At 50.1% G+C, this 11,612-nt stretch overlaps 1 protein-coding gene across 3 annotated transcripts in view; it reads right to left on the bottom strand.

Moving 5' to 3' along the window:
* Rnft2 (ring finger protein, transmembrane 2) overlaps positions 1 to 11,612 on the bottom strand; it is a 55,964-nt gene that overhangs the window by 34,825 nt on the left and 9,527 nt on the right. For all 3 annotated transcript variants that reach the window (XM_005344344.3, XM_026784979.1, XM_026784977.1), the window contains exons 5-7: positions 9,856 to 9,932; positions 7,437 to 7,537; positions 2,190 to 2,343 (exon numbers count right to left, since the gene is read on the bottom strand). In XM_005344344.3, coding sequence (XP_005344401.1) covers positions 2,190 to 2,343; positions 7,437 to 7,537; positions 9,856 to 9,932 — 332 coding nt within the window. The remainder of the gene's footprint in view (positions 1 to 2,189; positions 2,344 to 7,436; positions 7,538 to 9,855; positions 9,933 to 11,612) is intronic.

Genomic DNA, 11,612 nt, shown 5'->3' on the forward strand with positions numbered 1-11,612 from the left:
CAAATCCCTTGTACCACAGTCACCAAACCCTCCTGTACCACCGTCACCAACCCCTGTACCACTGTCACCAAATCCCTTGTACCACAGTCACCAAATCCTCCTGTACCACCATCACTAATACCCCTATACCACAGTCACCAAACCCTCCTGTACCACCGTCACCAAAGATGTGAGAAGGGGTGAGAGTCATGACGAGATCAAGTCCACAAGCAGCAAATGCCAAGTGCCCTACAGGTGGTTGACAATAGTCACCAGGATGGGCAGGGAAAATGACCTCTATTGACAGTCTGTCCTCAGGGTCATTCAGCGTCAGTTGCGAGGTCTGGTAGGGAGTCTGCCTCTCCCGCCTTCCAGGCTGACCCTGCAGACTGTATAGAGTCAGGAGGCTCCAGCAGTGATGGGTGCTCCAGTGAGGGGGGTGGTGGTAGCTGTGTCTGCTAGCTTCTGCCCTAGTTCCTCCCTAGCCTTCACTGCTGTGCTCCAAGCCTGGCTGTGGGACAAGAGAAGAGTCCTGAAGGCGGAATGCCCTGTGCCTGCAGGCAGCTGGCCGAGGCCTGTATTCCTGTAGGAAGTGGCCTATGTTGTCCAAGCAGCTGATGGCTGCAAGCTATTCCTGGCTGAGGATATGGCCTCCGTGAGGAGACAGGAAAGTGGAAGCTTCCAAAGCCCTGGCTTTTCTAGTCTCGGAGTACAAAGCCACCATGCAGTAAACACGAAGCCTGAGAAACAGGCACTTGCCAGGACTCTGAACATAAGGAAAAGCCCCTGGATTAGGTGTCATGAAGATTAAGTCATATACCTGGTGCAGGTGGAGCACCCCAACCCAAAATGACAGCATCCCAAAGGCCCCCAAATCTGCAACTGTTTGAGCTCAGACATGAAGACATACACAAGTAGGAAATTCCTGCACCACTCTGACATCCCATGACACACCGCAAGGGAAAGCAGGTGTGTGCCAACAAGATTGTCTGGCGTGGGTGAGACAGGTGAATGCCATGTTTGTGCCAACAAGATTGTCTGGCGTGGGTGAGACAGGTGAATTCCATGTTTATGCCCAGATCACATTCCCAACATACTTCCTTATGAATATGCATATAGTCTAAAAACTGAAAAACAAAAAAACAAAACTGATCCAAGCATTTCTGATGGAGGACAATGAACCTGTGCCACGAAGCATTCCTTGTTCAGTTTCCCAGGCACCAGGCCCAGGCAAAGCACAATCTCTTTTCCAAAAGCAACCGCTCCTAAGAGGTCAGCACCATTTCCAGCGGTAGACAGGTGAGAAGCTCAGAGAGGTTTCATTATCTGACCAACCTACACAGACAGAGAAACCTAGCCAGGTCCAGACATAAATGTGCCTGAGGCTGGAGTCCTTGTGTCTAACCACTGGCCATGCTAGTTTTGGGGGTCAAGTTCACAGTGTCTATAGGAATATGGCATGAACTAGACAGACAGAGGGTCATAGTTACTACGACTGGGCCAGTGTGGCAAGGTAGCGGCTCAGGGCTCCTTAGTGCTGAGTGGTTCCTCTTCCTACTTCCCTCTCTCTCTGCTATGCTTCCTGACCCTGCTTTAGGGGACAAGGATGTGGCCTCACCCAAGAAAACCTCAAAGTCTTGCACTCACCCAAGTCAGTGCATGGTGGGGAACGGAAAGAAGCTGCTCAAAGTGTAACCCCTAGTAAGTTGGGTCAGTTGTCACTCAAGACTGAGGGCCAATTCAACCCGCTGTCCTCAGAGGTAGTGAGAGTGCCGGTCCTCTGAGGTCATTCCTCAAGACCCCTGCATCTAGAATCATCCCCCCCCCCACTCCCACTCCTGCTTCTGCCCATGGCAGGCGTTACTAGTTGATCACAGAGCCATTCCCCTCTGAGAAGCAGTCACTTTTACAGAACGAGTTTGTGGACTGTACGGAGTCAAATACTGTGAGTATTACCCTTTTCTGAGAGATGCAGGACTCAGGAATGTGGACAGGCATTGTGCTCCTCCCTTGGGTAAAATCAGAAGAAAACTGTCAAGGAAAGCTTTGAAGAGAAGGTACTGAGGGGTGCGGATGCAGGGGCATCATGGTGGGTGGAGGGCAGGCATTGCATTTGCTTTGCTTTAGTTCTCTCCTCCTCTGGGAGGTGCCTGGAGCCCCACTTGCCTGTGCAGTGACTCGGCCTCGGGGTGGCAGCAGCCAGAGCTTACCTTGGACTTAACAGCCAGGATGATCTTCGGCAGGGCAACAACGAGGCACTTGAGGGCGATGGTGATATACTTCAGCACGAAGTCGGCGATCCCGACGATCCAGAGCAGGTCAAAGAAGTCCAGGGTCTCCAGGTTGGGCTTCAGAAATATGAGGCTGGGGGTGTGGTCAGAGATTAAGTCACTCGTTTAGACCCTGGTCCTATCAGCTTTCCCTCAGGAGGGGACCTTGGAAATATCACCAAGGAAAGCACACTGGCCTTGGCATCACACCTCTGTGGCTGCTTCTCTGCCACTGACCTGCTGTGTGACCTCTCTGAGCCTGAATTCCCTGGAGGATTAAATCACAATATTGACTTGGACCATCATACAGGTCGCCTCCATTTGCATTTTGTTATATGTATTCTTGTGTGTTCAGGTGCATGCATGTGCAGATCAGCGCCTGTATGTATGTGGATGTCAGAGGTCAACTTCAGGTGTTCCTCAGAAGCCATCCGCTTTCTCTTTTCCTTTTTGTTGACACAGGATCACTCGTTGACCTGGAACTCAGCAATCAGGCTAGGCTGGCTAGCTGGTGAGCCCCAGAGCAGTCAGTGCCCCTTCCTCCACCTCCTCAGGGCTCTGGAAATCAAACACGGGTCCTTGTGTTTGCCTACTGATGGCCACTCCCCCATCCTGTCACCCTCCCCTGTAGTTTTTTTTTTTTAAGAAATTTTATCTATTTTTTATGTATACAACATTCTGCCTCCATGTATGCCTGCAGGCCAGAAGAGGGGGCCAGATCTCATTACAGATGGTTGTGAGCCACCATGTGGTTGCTGGGAATTGAATTCAGGTCCTCTGGAACAACAGTCAATGCTCTTAACCACTGAGCCATCTCTCCAGCCCTCCCCTTTAGTTTTATGTATCCAAGATAGTCTTCTTAGAAAGGATGGACAAGAGGAGGCATGGCGGGGAAAGCCCTGTGCTCTGTGCTAAGGTCCTTACTTCATGGGTCTCATTAACCTCCTACCATAAGGGGCTCTGCAGGGAGCATGGCTTAGCTCCACTCAGACTGGCTAACTCTACAAGGGCGTTCAGGACCAGACCTGCATTCATATCTAGGCTGGTCAAATTAACTCAGTGTCATCACCAAATCAGGGCTCACTCCCTCTTCCCTAGCTTAGATGCCAGACCTGGATGATCACAGATGTACTACAGAAGACCCTGCCATACAGTGGTGATGTGGGGGGGAGGCAACAGAACCCTGAGGCCTGTACTGTCATCTATTCCATTTTTCAGATAAGGAAACAGAGGCATATGGTCAAGTGTCAGAACACAGTCAAAATGACGACCACGGGGAACTGTGAGGAAGGCTCCAGGAAAAAGGCTTTTACCTCAGGTGCATTTTGTTTCCTGGTTATTCTTAGATGTGATTTTATGCCTCTTGCAACAAAGGTTTACATTTAATTTATAAGACAAGTTTATTCCCTTTGGATGTCAGAGCATAGCTATAGAATCCCATCTGGCGAAAGGCTAAGCGGAGTGCTGTCCTCAGTGTACCCCGAGTCCGGATACGGCCCTTTGCCTTGCTTCCCTGCTTTCCCAGATACAATCTATACTATGTGCTGCAGGTGAACACGAATGGAGTAGTCCCCCGCTAGCTCAGAATTGGGTATAACAGAGGGTTCTTTATTTAGGGGGCAGATTCACAGATCACAGTCCTCTGTGTGAGTGGAGAACAGGAACCGAATCCAGCAGCCAACAGCGAGCGAGCGAGTGACCTCAGATGTTTTTTGGGTACATGGCTATGTCCAACCTGGTCCAGCATCTCAAAGGCCATTGGCTAAAGAGATTTTCCCAGCAATGTGCCAGCCGATTGTATTTAAATTATGGTGTGTCCTGAGAAAGTTCTGGGAAAGGGCTGCCCTGTTACTATTTAGTAAGTGTTTACTGGTGTTTGTTTACATGCTTTTCTGAACCCAAACAACCTTCTTTGGATCATCGTCTTCTTTGTTACATTAGCGTGTATGAAGTACAATGAAACTGGAGTAAGGCTGTCTGCAGCATTAGACTGTATTAGACTGTTGTCTGCCTCATTATTTCAGATCCTAAGATCCCAGGTCCAGCAGATAAAAGATCTGCCTAGGTCGCCTGAAAAGTAGACAGCAAGGGACAGAGGTGGATGCAGCCGGGCAACCTGGCTGTGAGGAATGCTGTCGATCAATTCACGCTGCACACTGCAGCTACTTACTGGGCAAACCTGTGGCACCTGTGCATGTCCAGACACGATGTAGGCCCAGTACACCTGTGTGTGCCAGGCAGGTCACAATTTCATTTGCCTGTATGTGGTCTTGTAAGCTGCAAACCCATGTCGAGCATGCTGCAAACCCAGCGCGCTGTCTAGGACCCTGCATTTGGAATCTCATGCTCAGCAGCTATACTTATCTCACTGCAGGCACACAACTTCCAAACTGGTCCCTGTCCATGGCCCACACTTCGGCTCTGCTCTCCAGCGTCCCGTTCATAATTTCAACAGTAGTAAAGACATCTTGGCTCCTCTGCCATTCTAACCCTGATCTATTTACTTTGTTCATTTCACCTTCCCAAAGGTCCTAGGAAGGATGAGCAGGTACAAAGCTTATCCTGGTCCAAGCTAAGGGCACCTCGGCATAGAGAGGTGGAGTCACCTGCTCATGCTGCCTCAGCTAAAGTACAGCACTAGGATCAGAGTCAGGCTGGTGGGCACTGGCTTCTCTCCTCTCTTTTTGCTGGTTTTGAAGCTCTGGGCAAGGGGTCAGCAAGGCTCCTACCTGCCTCCTCCATCACTGGTAAACTCACAGTACACACAGAGAAATGTTTTCTAAATGCCCAGCAAATCTAACAGGGCAGAGAGGGGTGCCGAGTAAGGCCCGTACTCTAGTATCCTGAGAGTCCATGCTGGTAGCGCTTCCTGCTGACTTCAGCACCTCCCATCATAGCCCTGTCTCTGTGGGGCTTCTCAGTCCAGCTGCAGCGGCCATTCCTAGCCTCCAGGAACAAGTCTGAGGCACTGGCCTCACTCCCAGGATCTGCTCTCACCCTTTCCTGGGGACCTCAACCTCACTGGCTGATCTCCATCCACCTCAGGTAGACCTTGCTGCTGAGACATAGTCTTCCTACGTGGCTCAGGCTGGCCTTGAACTCACCATTCTACCGTTCAGCTTCAGCCACCCTAGTGAGGGGATGACAGGTATGTGCAACCCTCTGTCTGGATGACTTTTCTTCTTTGCTTGGTAGAGGTGGTGGCGGCAGTGGTAGCAGCAATGGTGGCAGGTGGGACAGCAATATATGCGTGTCCCCACGGCCAAGCCCCATGTCCACTCATCTCCGAAGTTGTCTTTGCTCATTAATGCGCTTACTGTTACTTTATTATAAGTCTGTCTTTTAGGTGCCACCAAGAATGGCAGTGAATGCATATAAAATATTAGGGGGAGGAAGGTGGATATTAGTATTATTTTTTACTATTTTTTAAAAAAATATTTGTTTGTTTATGTGTATGATAGTGTGCCCCTGCATGAGTTTATATGCAATCCCTGCATGCAGGTGCTCACAGAGGCCACACAGCATAGCGTCTGCAGAAAACAGTGTTGCAATCTGCCTGCTGTGCATGCTGGGGACTGAGCCTGGGTCCTGCACAGGAGCAGGAAGCTCTAACCATTGAGCCAGATCACAAGCCCCTATTTTTATTTTTTGAATGTCCTGCTATGTAGTCCGGGCTGGGAGTTAAAGGTCATCCCCAACTACATCTTGAGCTTGACTACATGAGATCCTGTCGCAAAAAAACAAAGTACCCAGCTTCAAGTACTTCATTACAGTTCCAGGAAACAGCAGGCTTTGTGAGGCCTTTCCACTGTAACAACAGGAGTAACAACAGTGCTTGTGGAAACCACTCATATACAGCTGGATCTGTGCCCTCTCTGCCGCCCTCTCTGCCACTAGTCCCCTGTGTTGACAGTTTGACTTGGGCTCCGTCTGATGGAGGCACTGAGTCTGCATCCAAGAACACGATGATGCCTACAAAACAGCACGAGTGGGAAACTGGTCCCAGCTGCCGGGAAACTCCACCTCCTCTGCCCTTCAGCAGGACCTCAGCATTCAGGACCAGGGCGCACAGGACCAGCGCAGAGAGTGGGCGCTTAGACTATCAAGACTACTCTCCTCTCTTCCCCACCTGCTGCAGGCATGTTTTTCACAGCAACGGGGACCATGATAATTCAAGATTTCACTTTGAGTTCACACCCTGTCCAGAGCCCACCTCCACCCCCAGGAACCCTTCTGTCACCCCGTAGTGAGAACATTCTGGTGAGCTTCTCCTAAGATTTCCCCTTTCCTACAATGAAGTGATATTCACTCTGCCCACAGCACCACGCTTTCTTCTTAACGGTTTTTGTTAAAACACCTACCCCTCAGGAAGGGATGCTGGACATGTGTGATTTTTCCAACCTGTGGTAAAACCCGAGCAATGAGCAGACTGCTTCCATTTGTGTGTGTGGCTTCACGTCCACATTCACACTGTGGACCATTCTTACTAGCATCAATGTCTCCTCTCACAAAACACCAGAACCAATTAAACAATCAGACATGGCTTCCTCTCCCCCAGGCCTGCCAACTACCTCCCCTCCTTTTTCCTCCCCTTCCCTTCCTACCTTCCTCTCCTTCTTTGAGACAAGGTTTCCAACTTGAAATCCTCCTGCCTCAGCTTCCTTGTGCATCAAAGCAATATTCTGGACACACAGTCATCACTAGGTGACTGTGAAGGATTTGCTCCAGGGAGCCCCAAAGATGCCTAAATCTAAGGATACTTGCCTATAATTTGCAAATTATCTCACACACCCTCATGAGCCGAATTTCAGAGGACTTTTAATAGCCAATGCTATGTAAATGCCAGTAAACATTTGTCCTATTGTGTGGTTCAGGGTTTAGCAGCCTGGACAGAGCCTGCAGGCATTCAGTCCAGACTTAACTGTTTCCTGAGTATTCTGTATCTGCAGCTACTGCTCCACAGGGGCAGAACCCACAGCTGTGGAAAGTTGATAGTTCAATAAGATTATTACTAAAATTAATTCCACATGGTCTTACTCTTTGCCTTCTGGTGATGGTTGGAAAATGTGAGGTGGAATATCCACTGGTGTCCTAGGTGAATCTGAGTTTACTAAAGGCCCGAGGCTGGCGTCCTTGCTCACTTACAGTGTTCAGTTGTGCACCCCAAGTCCGGCGATGGCCCCTCACCTGCTGTAGAGCTGCTGGGAGCTGAAGGTGTAGAGGACGTACAGTGTGTTCCCTGCCAGGAAGGCCAGAATCCACAAGATGACCAGGACCGATCTCTTCTCCTGTACAAAGTAAAAGAACCGTGAGGATGTGGGGAAGCCAATGGTGCATGCAGCAGAACGTTCTAGAATGTTCTGGGATGAGTGGAAACTTCGCAGTCTCAAAGCTTTGAAGGAAGCAGGGCTGATGGTGAGGGGAAGGTTGCTGGTGTCTTCCTACCTCACTGAGACTCACACAGAAGTGACAGGAAGGTGGATGCCTGCTTGAAGAACCATCTAGAAAGGTCAGAGCTCACATTCACAGCAGTCTCTGGAGTGGCATTAGCCTGCATTTGACACACTCCCATTGGCTCCACCCCGCCTGGGAGCTGCCCAACCCAGGACAAGCTACTTAAACAGGTTCGTAGCAGCATCTACCGCACAGGTTCCTAAGAATGTGTGTTCATACACTACTTAGAGTGCCTGGCACGAGTGTGTCTGCTGATGTTAGGAACTGGACACACACTTGGCATGGCGGAACACAACTGCAGTCCTAGCACCCAGTAATAGAGACAGGATGATAAGAAGTCTGAGATCACCCTGGGCTGGGTGAGACCCTGCCTCAGAACAAGCAAACTAGGACCAGTGAAATGGCTTTGCAGGTACAAGTCTGCTGTCAGGCCTGGGGTCTTGAGACAAACACAGCGGAAGGAGAGAACCAACTCCTCTGACCTCCATTCATGTGCTGTGCCGTGTGCCCCACCCCAATAAATAAACTGTAAAACAAACAACAAAGCAGTATGGCTAAGTGTGGCTGTGAAAGCTGGCAGCAGTAGCCACGCCTTTAGTCCCAGTACAGAGAGGCAGGTAGATCGCTGAGAGTTTGAGGCTAGCCTGGTCTACAGAGTGACACCCTGTCTCTCACATATGCAAAGGCTCCTTTGTCTTTTCCCAGTAGCTTCTGGGCCTGACAGCAATCCCTGAACACATCCAAAGTCTGCAGAGAAGGGCAGGCTCCTATCCTAGTGCCCTGGGAGGCGGAGTCCTGTGCTGCTGACCCTCCAAAGTCAGTTTCTTCCTGGCCCAGGGTGGCTGCTTTGCTGGAACAGATGATGTCATAGCTTTCCCACTGATCCTTCCTTGTGGTTTCAGTAAATGCCCCCCCCCCACACTGTCTGAGACCTGACCCAGAATCCTGTGCTCTGCTGCGAAGCCCATTTCCAGAGAAAGAGCAGACAGACCCATCTCGAGGTTCCCATTTTTCCAAGAGTCAAGGTTAATGACTGAGGAAGCGCCTCCAGGGGCCAGGAGTGGGTCAGTAAAGTGCTGGCTGTACCAGCACGAGTTTGATTCCCCAGCACCTACAGAAGAAGCCAGGCGTGGTGCTGCCTGGAGCTGCACTGGGGAGGCAGACACAACAGTGCCCCTGGAGCTCACTGGCACCAGCCTCATCCAATCAGTGAGAGACCCTGTCTCTAGAGATAAGGTGGACAGCAATGGGAAGCCAGTACACAGATGCTGTCTCTGGTATCCACACACGTGCATGTATGCATGTGCACACACATACCCAGAAACCACCACCAACTAACTAACAACTCTTGTCGGTGAGATTTGGCCACTTGGCAGCCCCTGCTCCCCCAGCTTAGATTAGAAAGGTCCCACAAAGGCAGGAGGGGAAGGAGGAGAGGCCAGGTTCTAAGCTTAAGGCCGGTCATGGTGGCCCTGCTCACAGAAAAGAAAACACGCATGTACAGTGTGTAATCCTGGCACTCATGCTGGGGAAGGAAGATTGTAAGTTCAAAGCCAGCCTGAACTATGCAGAGGGCAAGGGTCAGTCTAGGCCACATGGTGAGACTATGTCTCCTCCAGCCTCCCCCCCCCCACTTCAAAACAAAATATGCATGTATAGACATAATGTCATCTGTGTATTCATGGAGCTTAAGCCCAGGGGGCTGATCCATGGATCTAGGCCTTCTCTTGGTCCTTTACAGCTAAGCTCAGGAAACATTGTGATGACACTGCATTGACACAGGGCCAGTCCCCAGGTCCCTCTCTATGGGAGGTTGGTCACTCTGTAGTTTTTTTTTATCAGAAGGGTTGGCATGAAGGTAAATGGAATTATCGACAGTTCCCAGGTACCCACCGTGGGCCTGACAATGAATAGAATTATTGTTTTTTTTAAGTGTGTGTGTGTGAGAGAGGAGGGGGGGGGCTGTACTTGAACGGCAGGCGTGTATATGCCGGAGTGAGCATGTGGAGATCAGAGGATAACTCTGGGTATAGCTCCTCATCTTCACCTTGTTTGCTCCTCTGACCTGGGCCTAGGCAGGCCTGTGTCTCATCTCAAGTCTGCAGAGCTGTTAGCTGGGAAATCAACCACTTTGGCAGTCACAGGGACTCACCTTCAATGACACCTGCTCCCGGAGGGTGGAGTTTGCATATGCGAAGGTGCTGGCCATCCCGATGCACACGGCAATACCTGTAGGAAGGGCAAGGTGACCTGGGGGACCTGTTGGCTTCCACCCACTCAGACCTCTCCAGCCTAGTCTAAGACCCTGAGCAATACTGGGGAAAAAAAAATCACCCAACATGTCCCTGGAGTTGACAAGTTAAGAATTGAGGGGGGAAAGACCAACTTCCAGGGATGAGGCTGCGAGGCACATTGGCAAGAATGCTGAGCTGTTCATCTGGGGAGTGGGTTTAGAGGAATGGGGGTAACTGTGTGGTGTGGCCAGACCAGAGTTCAAAGTCCAGCTCTGTCACTTCTGCTGTGTGAGTGCAAGCAAGCTACTCGCCCTCTCTGAGCCCAAGTTCCCTCATCTATGTGACTGACAGACAGTTCACAGCAGCCACCTCACAGAGGGACTGTGGGAAACCCTGTCTACTGTAGAACAAACCTGGAATGATTAGGGACACAGACACAGGAGGCCCCCGGGGAGCAAAGCAAAGCTAAGGGAGAAGATGAAACTCTCAGCCGCAGGCAGCAGGCAGAGGAAGGATGGGATTGAACTGGCTTCCTCACCACTGTCTGCAGTCTGCAGCCCGGGCGGGCTAGTTCCTGTGGAATGACTTGAATGACTTTTAAATCCTGCTAAGACGTGACTGGCCTAGGACTGATTTCTAGTGTTAGGTGTTCTCGAGGACTCTCAGATAGACCGAATAGAAGTGTTTCTCTTCATTAGAAACAGGTAAGAATGGTTAACTCTAGTCCTTTTTCTCTTCTTCTTTCTTCTTCTTTTTTAGTACGTTCTTTTCTTTTTGGATTACACAATAAACAGGGCTGGAGATGGCTCAGCTGGTAATAAAGGTGCTTGCTACCAAGTCTGACAATCTGAGTTCAATTCCCAGAACCCACAGTGCAGAAGGACAGATCTAACTCCTAAAAAATGTCCTCTGACCCAACAGGTGCCATTGTACATATTTTTGTGCACATGTATGCACACATCAAACAAACAAATGTAAATTAAAAACAACCATATAGTTCACTGGAGCTGGGCATCATGGTGCATGATACCTATGACCTTAGCACCGAGGACACTGAGGCAGGGGGCACCAAGTGTAATGTCTGTTGAGCTACAGAGCTGATAATGAAAAAAAAAACAACACTCGAGAATCACACAGCCGCAAGGTCGGGCTTATGGCACATTCTAGAATTCTAGCACTGGGGAGGCAGAGGCAGGAGGAGCCCTGCAAATTCAAGTTGAGCCCCAGCAACAAACATACAGTTATAACGACAGCCAAGGCTACAAAGAGACCTTGTCACAAAAAACAAATAAAACAAAGCAAAAACAAAAAAACCCTTATGACACAAGCTTGGCAGGATTCAGGGTGAGACTTGAGGACACGCTGGCTTCCATGCTTAGGGACAGCAGGGGAGGGCAGTGAATTGGGGCTCCAGAAAGGAGGGGGTGATAGGGGTGATAGAGCTGGCTGGAGCTCCAGAGAGTGGAAAATAAGAAACAAAAGTGGCCTCATCTTGAGATTTTCTTTTGTTGTTTATTTTTTAATTGTGTGTGAGCACCTGACTGTGAGCTCACGTGAGCACGCACGTGTGTGCACCTGACTGTGAGCACCTGACTGTGAGCTCACGTGAGCATGCAGGTGTGAGCACCTGACTGTGAGCTCATGTGAGCACGCACGTGTGAGCACCTGACTGTGA

The sequence above is a fragment of the Microtus ochrogaster genome, chromosome 2 (genome assembly GCF_000317375.1).
Source record: "Microtus ochrogaster isolate Prairie Vole_2 chromosome 2, MicOch1.0, whole genome shotgun sequence".
Classification (NCBI taxonomy): domain Eukaryota; kingdom Metazoa; phylum Chordata; class Mammalia; order Rodentia; family Cricetidae; genus Microtus; species Microtus ochrogaster.